Genomic DNA, 14,025 nt, shown 5'->3' with positions numbered 1-14,025 from the left:
GACAGGCTCAGTAAGTGGGCAAGGTTATGGAGACGGAACATAATACAGTAGAAGAGTTAAAGTAGCCACTTTGGAAGGAAAGGTAGGAAAGCCAAGTATTTTTTTCAAAGCTGAGAGACTGGGAAGTGGTCGTATTCAGAGGAACCTGTGGTGTTGGGTGCTCTGAGGTACAGACGAACCAACACGGTTGCGACTGGTACAACGCAGTTTTATTCCAACTAGTTATTTACACATCTGACTTGGTACTCAGCACGTGGTGGTAGTGTGAGTGTCTTGTTAATGAGGTCCTGGCCTTGTCCTGTCTCCAGATGGACTGGCCAGCAGGTGTCGTGTTTCTTGTCTTATACTGTGTCTGCTCTTGTCTGTGATTGGCTGTCGTGTTACGTGTGCTAATTGGTCCATTGGTCTGTCTATCATGATGTGTGTGTTGTGATGTGTGTTTGAATATCATGACATCCCCCCCTTTTTTACAAGATTATGTGCCTACGTGGTTATAAATATAAATGTGTCCTGAGTGCAGCTAAAGATGTGTGTGCGTGATATTTACAGCATGTACATGTGGCGTAACTATATACAAGGGGCGATGTCAGGTGTGACATGTAACGAGGTTGTACCATAACAAAAGAAGAAGAACGTTGAAATTTGGACCGATGGGCTGTTTAGCACAGGGCTAAATCACTGACTTTGAAAGCAGACCAAGACAGGCCAGCAGCACGGTTCAATTCCCGTAACAGCCTCCCCGAACAGGCGCCGGAATGTGGCGACTAGGACCTTTTCACAGTAACTTCATTTGAAGCCTACTTGTGACAATAAGCGATTTTCATTTCATTTCATTTCATTTCAAACGAGGCCTGAAACGATAAAACAGTGACATGTTACAATACAGTAGTTGCTAAAATTTGACGTGTGAACAATCTCATAAGTCCAGTCTAGTAGGCGGGCGACGAATTTGGGTTGACCGCCTCAAGGGTGGGTCGAGAACCACCGGCTGAGGTGCGAGCCTGGCCACGGGCGGCGACAGAAGGGGCATGGTATATGGCAGCTCCACAAAGTCACTATCAGGAACCAGTGGAGGACACGGCGTCTGTGTATGGTTCCGTTGCAAGCGTGGAAGTAGGCGAAGGGCTCGGCGATTGCGCCTACGCACGGATCCATCCGGCATGCGTACCAGGAACGAGCGGGGAGCCACGCGTCGGAGAACTTCGGCAGGTGCTGACCAGCCACCGTCTGGTAGGTGGATGCGGACGTTGTCTCCAGGGGCCAGGGAGGGAAGATCAGTTGCCCTTGTGTCGTACGTTCTCTTCTGGCGATCGCGCTGCAGTTGCATCCTATGCAGTACTGGAGCATGGCCTATTGTTGGTGCCAGATGGAAGGCACAGTGGCTCTGAGGGCGCGACCCATCAGCAGCTGTGCTGGCGAGAGACCCGTGGCTAGTGGGGCCGAGCGATAGGTCAGCAGGGCGAGGTAGAAGTCCGATCCGGCAGCAGCAGCCTTGCAGAGGAGCCGCTTGGCAATGTGAACGCCCTTCTCCGCCTTTCCATTGGACTGGGGATGCAGAGGGCTGGATGTCACGTGTGTGAAGCCATGCGAAGCAGCAAAGGACGACCATTCATGGCTGGCAAAACAGGGCCCATTGTCCGACATGACAGTCATCGGAATGCCATGGTGAGCAAAGGTGTCTTTGCAGGCCCTGATGACAGCAGGCGACGTCAGATCGTGCAGGCGTATGACTTCTGGGTAATTGGAGAAGTAGTCCACTATGATAACATAGTCCATGCCGTGCGCGTGAAATAGGTCGACACCCACCTTCGCCCAGGGGGACGTCACCAGCTCATGGGGCAGAAGTGTCTCAGGAGGTTGCGCAGGCTGAAACCTTTGGCAGGTTGTACAGTTGATCACCATGTTGGCAATATCGTCACTGATGCCCGGCCAGTATACCGCCTCTCGGGCCCTCCGTCTGCACTTCTCGACCCCCAAGTGGCCTTTGTGTATTTGATCGAGAACCAGCTGGCGCATACTGTGCGGAATCACAATCCAGTCCAGCTTCAGAAGGATCCCATCAATGATGGCTAGGTCGTCTCGTACATTATAGAACTGTGGGCACTGCCCTTTGAGCCATCCTCCCGTCATGTGGTGCATCACTTGCTCTAAACCGGTTAGCAAGCCCAGGCATTCTTTTTCGATTTGCGCGTAGCGTTGCTCTGTGGGGGTCATGGCCCGCGATGCATAGGCAACAGGGGCCCATGACGACGTGTCATCCCTCTGCAGGAGCACTGCTCCAATGCCGGATTGGCTGGCATCAGTTGAGATTTTGGTGGGACGAGACGTGTCGAAGAACGCCAACGCTGGTGCCGTGGTGAGTTTGCATTTGAGCTCCTCCCATTCCAGCAGGTGTGTGTGTTGCCACTGGAATTCTGTAGATTTTTTGACGAGGTGGCGCAGAGTCGTTATGTGGGAGGCAAGGTTGGGAATGAATTTCCCTAGGAAGTTGACCATTCCAAGGAAGCGTAGGACAGCCTTCTTGTCGGCCGGCTGCGGCATGGCTGTGATGGCGCTCACCTTGTCTGCATCCGGACGGACCCCTGGCCGGGAGATATGGTCCCCCAGGAACTTCAATTCAGTCTGGCCAAAGGCGCACTTGGCTCGGTTGAGGCGCAGGCCATTTCCCGTATGCGGGCAAAAACGCGTTGGAGACGATGTATGTGCTCCTGCGGTGTGGTGGACCAGATGATGACATCGTCCACATATACGCGCACCCCTTCGATGCCTTCCATCATCTGCTCCATGATTCTGTGGAAGACCTCGGATGCCGAGATGATACCAAATGGCATCCGGTTGTAGCAGAATCTGCCGAAAGGGGTGTTGAAGGTACATAGCTTTCGGCTGGACGGGTCCAGTTGGATCTGCCAAAATCCTTTCGAAGCATCCAGTTTCGTGAATATCTTCGCTTGGGCCATTTCACTGGTGATCTCCTCCCGTTTGGGTATGGGATAATGTTCCCTCATAATATTATTATTGAGCTCTTTGGGGTCAATACAGATGCGGAGCTCGCCAGAGGGCTTCTTGACACACACCATGGAGCTGACCCATGGCGTGGGCTCCGTGACCCTGGATAGGACCCCTTGGTCCTGGAGATCCTGCAGCTGCTGCTTGAGGCGGTCTTTAAGTGGCGCAGGAACCCTGCGAGGTGCGTGAACGACCGGGATGGCGTCCGGTTTGAGGCGAATTCGGTAGGTGTATGGCAGTGTTCCCATGCCTTCAAATGCCTCCTGGTTGTGGGCGAGGAGCGATTGGAGCTGCGCGTTGAACTCTGCATCCGGGAAGTCAGACGTGCCGTCTGGAGAGAGAGAGAGAATTCGTTGCACAAGGTGGAGAGCCTTGCATGCCTGTGTGCCCAGCAGGAGTCCTTCGATGAGCCAACTATCTCGAACGAGAGTGTGGCCGTGTGTGTTTTGTGTGTCACCTGGAGCTGGCAGGATCCCATGGCCGGGATAACGTTCCCGTTGTAGTCGACCATCTTGCACCGGGATGGCTGGATTGGTGGTCTGACCTTCATGACATAGAATGCTGACCATGCTATGAGGTTGGCGGAGGCGCCAGTGTCCAGGAGGAAAGTGATCTGCGATCGGTTGACCGTTAGGGTGGCACTCCATTCATCGCCCGGATTGATGGTGTTGACCCGGATCAAATCAATGACCGCAACCCGGAAGGCGTCTTGGTCATCTGTGTCGTCGGTTTGGATGTCGTGATGTGGAGGCTGGATGGTCCGCACGTGTCTGCGAGGTTGTCGGAGATGTGGAAGATCCACAGGTTGAGCCGCTCGACAGTAGGCAGCCTAGTGGCCCATCTTGCCACAGCGTAGGCATTGTCGGGTTTTTGCAGGACATTGCCCTTTTAAATGTGCAGCTCCACAGTTGCCGCACGTCATGACGTCATGGCGTTCGTTACGCCACTGCGCATGCGCAGTTCGGTCTTGCGTCGGGCGCGCCTGCGCAGCACGTCCCTCAGTGTTGCCGTAGGTTTTGGCGCGCACAAACGCGGGAGGCCTCAAAAAGCGCGCAAAACGGCCGCCCTCGTCCGGGCCGCGGGCCGGGAGAAACTCGATTGCCTGGATGCGTTCGGCCTCGTGGGCGGCCTGGCTTGCCGATTCGATCGCTTGGGACCCCCTCCGTGCCGATTCGGTGGCCTGAAATTGGGCATAGTGGCTGGTCGCAGTTTCATGCAGAACACAGGCTTCAACTGCAGATGCTAAGGTCAGGCCTTTAATTTTTAGAAGCTGCTGGCTTAGGCCACTGGAGGCAACGCCAAAAACGATCTGGACCCGGATCATGGACTCTGAGGTGGTGCCGTAACCACAGGACTGCGCGAGTATGCGGAGGTGCGTCAGGAAGGACTGAAAGAACTCATCCTTACCTTGTAGGCGCTGCTGAAAGATATACCTCTCAAAGCTTTCATTGACCTCAACCTTGAAGTGCTGGTCGAGCTTGAGGAGAACCGTGTCATATTTAGATTTGTTCTCGCCTTCCGCGACACCAAGGAGTTGTATACATCGATGGCGTGCTGACCTGCGGTAGTGAGGAGCATGGCAATCTTTGTTTCGTCCGAGGCGCCCTGTTTTTCGTTGGCTCGCATGAACAGTTCGAATCGCTGCTTGAAGAGCTTCCAATTGGTGCCCAGGTTCCCAGCGACTTGCAACGGCTGCGTTTTGTTGTGGGTGTCCATGGCTCAGGATGGCAGATTTGCCGGTAAGTATCGATTCACTCACTGGTACCATGTGGTGTTGGGTGCTCTGAGGTACAGACGAACCAACACGGTTGCGATTGGTACAACGCAGTTTTATTCCAACTAGTTATTTACACATCTGACTTGGTACTCAGCACGTGGTGACCATGTGAGTATCTTGTTAATGAGGTCCTGGCCTTGTCCTGTCTCCAGATGGACTGGCCAGCAGGTGTCGTGTTTCTTGTCTTATACTGTGTCTGCTCTTGTCTGTGATTGGCTGTTGTGTTATGTGTCCTAATTGCTCTGTTGGTCTGTCTATCATGATGTGTGTGTTGTGATGTGTGTTTGAATATCATGACAGAACCTTGCACACAAAACGCAGAAAGTTAACATTCAGGCACAGTACGCAATTGGGAAAATAAATGTTGCATTCATCTTTATTACAAAGGGTGTATGGAATGTAACAGTAAGGAAACATTTTTACATTCTTTGATGTGATATGGGTGTCGCTGGCAAAGCCAGCATTTGTCGCCCATTGCTAATTGCCCTTGAACTAAGAGGCTTGATTGGCCATTTTAGAGGGCAGTTGAGAGTCAAGCACATTGCTGTGGGTCTGGAGTCACGTGTAGGCCAGACCGGGTGAGGACGACGGTGGACCTCCTCCCCTCAAGGCCATTCTTGAACGAGATGGGCTTTCATAGCCAGCAACGATGGTCATCATCACTGAGAATAGCTTCATATTCAAGATTTATTAATTCCAATTCCACGGTAGAATTTGAACCCAGTGCATCAGTCTAAATCTCTGGATTGTTAGTACAACTGATGCTAATATTATGCCATATCGATTCCCCCCCCCCCCCCTCCCCGGAATTGTACAGGGACCCGGGTTCAATTCTAGCCTCGGGTGACTGTCTGTGTGGAACAAAGAACAAAGAAAAGTACAGCACAGGAACAGGCCCTTCGGCCCTCCAAGCCTGTGCCGACCATGCTGCCCGCCTAAACTAAAATCTTCGAAAAGACACAAGTTTGCTCTTTCTCCCTGTGTGTGCGTGGGTTTCCTCCAGGTCCTCCGGTTTGCTCCCACAGTCCAAAGATGTGCCGGTTAGGTGAAATGGCCGTGGTCAATGTGCAGGATTATTGGGTTAGGGCAGGGGAGTGTTCTTTCAGACGGTCGGTGTAGACTCAATGGACCAAATGGCCTCCTGCACCTTAGGGATTCTGTGGAAAATAACAGATGTCGAAAAGGTTAGAACGGGTTACTGGGTTAGGGATAGGGTGGAGGCGTGGGCTTAAGTAGGATGCTCCGTCCAAGGGCTGGTGCAGACTCGATGGGCCGAATGGCCTCCTTCTGCGCTGTAAATTCTATACTTGTGGCTACAAGAGATGGGGGGCTGGATTCTTCCGTTGCCGACACTGAAATCGCGTTCGGCGATCGGCCGGAGAACCGGCGAATCAAAGTTCCCGACCAAATCGGGGGTGGCGTTTTCGCAATGCGCCGCCCCCTCTAAAGCCCCGCAATGCATCAGAGCGTTGCCTGCACCCCCCCCCCCCCCCCCCCCCCCCCCTCCCGACCGGCCGAGTTCCCGACGGCGTGGGCCTCTCATGGTCTCACCTGTCGGGAGCTCGGCGTGGCGGCTGTGGACTCAGCCCAGCGCCGCCTCAGTCGGGGGAGGGCTGATCCGTGGGCAGGGGCTTGGGGCACTGTGGGGGGTGGTCCCGGGCGCGCCGCTGCAGGCCGCCGCCATGCGCGTGACCGGCCACGGACCCGGCAGTCCTCCGGGCCGTAGAGGCAGCTCGAGTCCCATGCTCTTCGCTGCCGGCATGCTCGGCCCCAGCTACACGGAGAATCAGTGGCCGTTTTGCACCGAATGTCCGGGTGTAAAATGCCACCGTTCCCAAGCCGGCGTGTGGACATAGCCTCAAAATCGGAGAAACCAGCCCAGGAATCCTGTGGTGTGTAACTCACCTCCTGATTCCCCAAAGCCTGTCCACAAGTCAGGAATGTGATGGAATACTGTCCACTTGCTTGGATGAATGCAGCTCCAACATTCTAAAAGCTCGACACCATCCAGGACAAAGCAGCCCGCTTGATTGGAACCCCTTTCGCAAGCATTCAATCCCACTAGCACCGACGAACAGCGGCAGCCATGTGCACCATGTACAAGTTACACTGCAGGAACTCAGCAAAGCTCCTTCGAAAACACCATCCAAACCCACGACCACTATCGCCTAGAAGGATGGGAGCAGCAGATACCAGGGAACCCCACCACCTGGAGGTTCCACACCCTAGCCACTCAACCTCATTCTGCACTGTCGGCAGCTCACCACCACCTTCTCAAGGACAATTAGGAGATGGAAACTCTCCCTCAGTACTGCACTTGATGTGTCAGCCTGGTTGATGAGCGCAAGCCTCCAGAGTGGGCCCTGAATGTACGGTTTTGTGACCTAGAGGTGGGAGAGTACTACCCCCCGAGCCACAGCACAGCACTGAGGCTGCAGTGAGTGGTGGGACTCCATTTGACCGGGTAGGGAACAAGGCCCATGGGGAGAATTCAAGGATGAGCATTTTAACATGGAGATGTTGTCGGACCAGACCAGGGCCCAATGTTAGTCAGTGAGTACAGGGCGTGAGGTGGTTGAATGAGATTGGATGAGGACCCAAGCAAGAGCATTTTTGATGAATAGAGCTTGGTATTGGATTCTGCTGAATTTAAACAGTTATACTGGGAAATGTACAATAGTCACAAAAATATCTCGACTGCTAACAGGTTACACAGGACGGACAACTGCTTCCAATTGTCACGCATTTTCCTTATTTTATTTTCAGGAGCTGATGATGTTTTTCCGCCAGAAATCCAGTTTTCCAGATTCCTTACTCTACCACTTCCCCTCGCTTCTCCAATTGAATGTCCATCCACAGATACTGGATTCCAGTGAAGCCAGGAATTTGGTTATCTGCCTCATGTCTGCATTAAAAGCTAATGGTGGGTGTTCTGAATGTTATTTAGCTAATATGAGGACATTGAGGAAACATCCTTTTTTTTTAAAATTTAGAGCACCCAATTATAGTTTCCAATTAAGGGGCAATTTAGTGGGGCCAATCAACCTACCCTGCACATCTTTGGGTTGAGGGGTTGAAACCCATACAGACACAGGGAGAACGGGCAAACTCCACTGGGACAGTGACCCAGGGCGGGGATTCGAACCCGGGTCCTCAGCGCTGTAGGCAGCAGTGCTAACCACTGCACCACCGTGCTGCCCGGAGGAAACATCCATAACGGCTAACCAGTCTTCTCTACCTGCCTTGTCAAACCAATCCCAATATTTGTATCCTTACAATTCTTACTTCCGAACCCCATCCTCCCCCCCCCCCCAGTATCCCTCTGGCCTTTCACTCCGTGTCCCTCATGTGGCCCTCTAACCTTTGAACCCTATGTCCCTCTGACCTTTCACCCATGTCCCTCTGGCCCTTCAATCTATGTCCCACCCACACAGCTCCCTGAATCATTCCCACCTTGCTCCCCGAGTTACAGCAATTCCTCTTTCGCCAGTGTTATCACTGATCCCTGGGTAAGTTCCACAGGTATGTTATCCTCCATCGTCTTTGTGAAACTATCTTGGCACAAGCCTCAATTTGTTAAATTCTGGATGGGTATCCCCAATCTCTTATATTCTCAGGTGAGGAGGGATAAACTGGCTCCTTTTCTTTATTTAATCCCTCGGTTGCTCGCAATAAGATTTGTTTAAAAAGCATCCCATCCCTAGCAGATACCTTTTTTCAATCCCAATATATTTATGTTTTACAAGGGGTGAATTTAACTAGGTTTTCTTCAGTTAAAAATGAGCGAGTTTATTAACTCCAAAATGTGAGGAAAATAATAAAACACTTGCAAATACATTCACACAGATTAGAAATGAGAAGTGAGTCCAAAAATAAGAAACCAAATTTGAATCGGTCTTTTACTTGTCCGTGAGGAGTAGATGGTGAAATGTTGCAGTCGTTTGAGATTTATGGGGCGGGATTCTCCGACCCCCTGCCGGGTCGGAGAATCGCCGGGGGGCGGCGTGAATCCCCCCCCCTTCGGCTGCTGTGGTCCTCCGCGATGGCCGACGCGGAGATGACCCCCCCTGCGCATGCGCTGGGATGATGCCAGTACACGCTGGCGCTCCCGCGCATGCGCCAACTCGCGCCGGCCGGCGGGGCGCAAATTACTCCGACGCCGGCCTAGCCCCTGAAGGTGCGGAGGATTCCGCACCTTCGGGGCGGCACAACGCCAGAGTGGTTCACGCCGCTCCTTTGCGCCGGAGTTGCCCGCCCCGCCGGTTCGAAGAGAATCCCGCTCATGGTTCCAGTAGCCTTGACTTCAGCAGTCGAATAGGTGGTTTCAAGATTCCAGGTCCTGCACTTTAGCTGAGATGTTCATAGAGTCATGGAGTTTTTACAGCACAGAAAGAGACTCTTCGGCCGATTTTGTCCACACCGGCGAACAAGTACCTATTTACTCTAAATTGTCCTGCTTCCTTTTCAGTTGTGGCTTTGCTGATATGGTTGCTTCAGCAATCAGAGACAGAGCGAGACTGAGACCTGTATTTTACCTGTTTTTTTTTAACCTTTTGTTGTCACAAGTATGAAGTTACTGTGAAAAGCCCCTGGTCCCCACATTCCGGCGCCTGTTCGGCTAAACTGGTACGGGAATTGAACCCGCACTGTTGGCCTGGTTCTGCATTGCAGACCAGCTATCTAGCCCACTGAGCTAAACCAGCCTTATAAGAGTAGCCGAGGTGTAGGAGGTGGGGGGGGGGAGGATCTCTGCTGCACTTTTTGTGTCTGTGTGTGTCTCACACTCTGACACACTCAGCACTAGTCCACGCTGACCAAGTTTGCAGCTGTCTTTTAATCCCAGACTTTTGTGTATTCCTGGGAGAGGAAAACCACAAAACAGGTATGGGGCATAACCTTCAGGATATAATCCCTGCTGAGATGACAATCAGCTTCCATTATCTCCACAGGAGATGGCAGTTCATATTTGCATGGCTTCTTCCTTTGAGAGAAGGTGTGACATTCCATTGTCTCTCCCTTAGTGTCACCCACACTGAACCTCTCGGACATTCACTGAATATTACATTCTCAGAATTTACATGCTCAGCCATCTTTGGCTTTCATGTTGGTTTTTTAAAACATATGTCTTATTTAAAAGTCTGTAAGTAATTTGGGGTTTATCTCCGTCGTCATGACACTGGACACACTTTCCATTGTCTCTTCAATCTCCTTCCTTGAGCTCTAATCCACAAAGCTCTCACTCTCTGGGTGACCGTACTCTTATCTCCTGTTTGATGCTGACTGCTGCTGTTCTGTTTATTCTCTCAACTGACGGGTAACCTTTGCACAAATTCATTCATATTTGTGGGCACCAGTTGTGAGGCCCACGATGTCTACCCTCATTGCCTGAGAATGTGATCTCATCAAAAGGTAGCACCTCAGATAGTGCAGCACTCCTGCAGTGCAAAGTTTAATGCCCAAATCTGAAGAATAAATTAAATCACAGGTTTGTCACTATACAAACCACATAGAATCATAGAATTTACAGTGCAGAAGGAGGCCATTCAGCCCATCGAGTCTGCACCGGCTCTTGGAAAGAGCACCCTACCCAACGTCCACACCTCCACCCTATGCCCATAACCCCACCCAACATTAAGGGCAATTTTTGGACACTAAGGGCAATTTATCATGGCCAATCCACCTAACCTGCACATCGTTGGACTGTGGGAGGAAACCGGAGGAAACCCACGCAGACACGGGGAGGATGTGCAGACTCCGCACAGACAGTGACCCAGTGGGGAATCGAACCTGGGACCCTGGAGCTGTGAAGCAACTGTGCTAACCACTGTGCTACCGTGCCGCCCTGCCATTCCAAAAAGTAATTAATTGTGGGCATTGCACTAAAACTTTTCAATGTCTGGCAACTCTCTATAAAAGCAGTAACTCATGACAAAATCATTGTTGGATAAAGAATGGTTTCAACACAAATCTCTCACACCACAATATGATTTTCGCCCAAGAAAAAAAATTCCAAGGGAAAGAATTACCGGGTTATATGATAAGACACGGTGTCATAGGGCCAATTGGCCCATCCTTTTGAAGAACTGCCGCTGGTTTGATGGGTCAAATAAGCTCCTTCTGCACTTTAACATTCTGGATTATAATGCACAGAAAGGTGTTGGAGAGCACCAACAACACTGTCTCAGGAGATTTGGAAATTCTTTTTTTAAATTTGATTCATGGGTGTGGGTGTCATTGCCAAGGCCAGCATTCATTGCCCATCCCTAATTGCCCTTCAGAAAATGGTGATGAGCTGCCTTCTTGAACCGCTGCAGCCCATGTGGTGTAGGTATATCCACAGTGCTGTTAGGGAGGGAGTCCCAGGACTTTGAACCAACGCTGCTGATGGTGTGATGATGTATGTCAAAGTTAGAATGGTGCGTGACTTATCTTTCTCTCGCATTCTCTCTTCCTCTCCATTTCTCTCTCTCATTGTGCCTCATCCCACCCCCTTCTCTCTTTCCCTCCATCTCTTTCTCGATCTCTCGTTCTGGCTCACTCTGTCTCTCCTTCTGTTTCACTCTCCATTTCTCTCATCCCCCTTTCTTTTTCTCTCCCACCCTTCCCCACCCTATCACTTTCTGGTTTTTCTCGCCCCTCCCCCAGGTTCCCAGGGTGTATTCTGTGAGCTGAAGGCCAGTAACAAGCAGGCGTTGGAACTCCACGTCAGTTTGGGTTTCCTGGAGCTGCCTGGAGCTGAGGTTTCTACACGGGAGGCAGTCATCTTCGGAAGACTCCTATAGGCCTCCTTCGTTTACGGCTGCGTTTGGCATCTTGTCCTTGGGCTGGCCAGAGGCCAGTTGCAAGAATGTGGCCGCCCTGTTTCGTTTGCACATTTACTGGTCACAGTGAGAAGGTGACTGGTTATTATGGGCCATGTTCGGCTATGCTATAACGTTTACTGACATCACTTCCCTCTGTTGTGTTTGGGACGTTAGTCCTGTGTGTGTGGTACCCTCAATAACGACACTTAGAGTGAGAACGGTAAAGAAGGCTTTAATAAACTAAGAACTAGACTGGCGCCGAGACGTGTGCTAACAGCTACGCCGCCCACAAGGCGGCCCCTTATATACGGCTCCCAGATGGGCGGAGCCGGAGGCGGAGTTCCCCAGGGTTCCAAGCCTGGTCTTAAAGGGGGCATCACCTTACATGATGACAAGGGGATAGTGTTACAGTAACCGTTCATCACATTGTGATCTACAGATGGTCTGAATTAAAGACGTTTATTGATTTAGAGGGTCTGTGCACAGAACCCCTGCGCCAATGAGAGACTTCCAAACTAACCTATTGACTTACCAAGGAGATGGATCTTGTGTGGCCAAGGCTGAGCTAGATTTTTCATCAGCAAGTAAGCGCAGGGTTATCAGGGGCGAGGCAGGAAAGTGGTGTTGAGGCCACGATCACTTCAGCCATGATCTTATTAAGTGATATTAAGCCAGCTTGAGGGGCTGAATGGTCTTTTCCTTCTCCTAATGAAAAAAAAATGAAAATTGCTTATTGTCACAAGTAGGCTTCAAATGAAGTTATTGTGAAAAGCCCCTAGTCGCCACATTCCGGCGCCTGTTCGGGGAGGCTGGTACGGGAATCGAATGGTGCTGCTGGCCTGCCTTGGTCTGGTTTCAAAGCCAGCGATTTAGCCCTGTGCTAAACAGCCCCTAACTGTTGAGTTCTTGTTTTTTCTTCACCCTTACCTGAGTTAGTTACTGTCTCCAGGAGTGCATCTGTCACTTGTCCACTTTTGCCTTGATGTTTGCACTGGTGCATTGCTTTCAACGAATGTGTTCCCCATTGGGTGTATAATTTGTATTTCCAGATTATCCTCCGTAGAACGCAGGAGGAGGCCATTCAGTCCCTGTTTCATTATTCTACTCGATCTTGGCTGATTTGTGTCTTAACTCCATCTCCCCAGTGTGCTGCCATTATAGTCATACCTTTACTGGGTTCTGTCTACCTGGGGTTTGAAATTTTCAACTGACTTGCTGACTCAGTAGTTTAGTAGTCTTTTGGAGGTGGTGCACGGGAGGGAGAATCCCAGCTTTCCACATCCCGCCCTGTGAAGAGGCGGTGCCTGACATCACCCCCTTTAGCCATACAGTGAAAGACAAAGATTTAACCCTGTGCATCCCTGCGCTAAACAAGAAGACAGAATTTAACGGCCGTCCGAAGGCGGGAATCCCGCACTGAAACCATCAAGCTAATCTCTGACAACAGAAAATACTGGACAATCCCAGCTGGCCTGACAGCGTCTGTGGAGAGAGAAGAGAGGGAACGCTTCGAGTATGGTGACTCTTTGCCATAGCTTTGCCAAAGAGACACCCAGACTCGAAACATTCGCTCCTTTCCACACGGATGCTGCCAGGCCTACTGCGAATGTCCAGTATTTTCTGTTTTTGATTCAGATTCCAGCATCTGCAGTAATTTGCTTTTATATGACACGACAGAAACAAGCTACTTGGTCCAAATGGTCTATACTGATGGTTGTGCTTCACAAAAGCCTTCCCTCCCACCCCTCACCTTCCCCACCCCTCTTCATCCCACCCGATCAGGATAAACTCCTATTCCCTTGGTGTCGGGAGGGGGAGGGGGCGGGGGGGGGGATGGTGTCGGGGGACGGGGGGGGGGGAACGGGGGGGGGGGGGTGTCGGGAGGGGGGGCATGGTGCCGGGAGGGGGGTGATGGTGTCGGGAGGGCGGGGGGGAATGGTGTCGGATGGGGGGGATGGTGTCAGGAGGGGGAGATGGGGTGTCAGGAGGGGGGGGATGGTATCGGGAGGGTGGGATGGTGTCAGGAGGGGGAGATGGTGTCGGCTGATGGGGGGATGGTGTTGGGAGGGGGCGGGAATAGTGTCCGGCGATGGTGGGATGGTGTCGGGCGGGGGGGGGGATGGTGTCGGGCAGGAGGGATGGTGTCGGGGGGGGGGGGGGAATGGTGTCCGGCGATGGGAGGATGGTGTCGGGGGGGGGGGGGAATGGTGTCAGGAGGGGGGGATGGTGTCAGGAGGGGGGGATGGTGTCGGTGGGGGGATGGTGTCAGTGGGGGGGATGGTGTCGGGGGTGGGGATGGCGTCGGTGGGGGGGGGGATGGTGTCAGTGAGGGGGGGGATGGTGTCAGTGAGGGGGGGATGGTATCGGTAGGGAGGGATGGTGTCGGGAGGGTGGGGTTGCTGTCATGAGGGGGGGGATGGTGTCGGGAGGTGGGGTGGT

At 52.1% G+C, this 14,025-nt stretch overlaps 1 protein-coding gene across 2 annotated transcripts in view; it reads left to right on the top strand.

Moving 5' to 3' along the window:
* The window catches only part of LOC140409317 (protein O-GlcNAcase), a 145,577-nt gene extending 132,190 nt beyond the window's left edge, over window positions 1–13,387 (top strand). For both annotated transcript variants that reach the window (XM_072497714.1, XM_072497715.1), the window contains 2 exons: window positions 7,550–7,706; window positions 11,429–13,387. In XM_072497714.1, coding sequence (XP_072353815.1) covers window positions 7,550–7,706; window positions 11,429–11,565 — 294 coding nt within the window. In that variant the 3' untranslated portion in view covers window positions 11,566–13,387. The remainder of the gene's footprint in view (window positions 1–7,549; window positions 7,707–11,428) is intronic.
* Window positions 13,388–14,025: the final 638 nt, after the last annotated feature.

The sequence above is a fragment of the Scyliorhinus torazame genome, chromosome 3, assembly GCF_047496885.1.
Source record: "Scyliorhinus torazame isolate Kashiwa2021f chromosome 3, sScyTor2.1, whole genome shotgun sequence".
In the NCBI taxonomy this organism is placed as follows: domain Eukaryota; kingdom Metazoa; phylum Chordata; class Chondrichthyes; order Carcharhiniformes; family Scyliorhinidae; genus Scyliorhinus; species Scyliorhinus torazame.
Note: the sequence above shows the minus strand (reverse complement) of the source record. Positions and strands in the feature narration are given on the sequence as shown.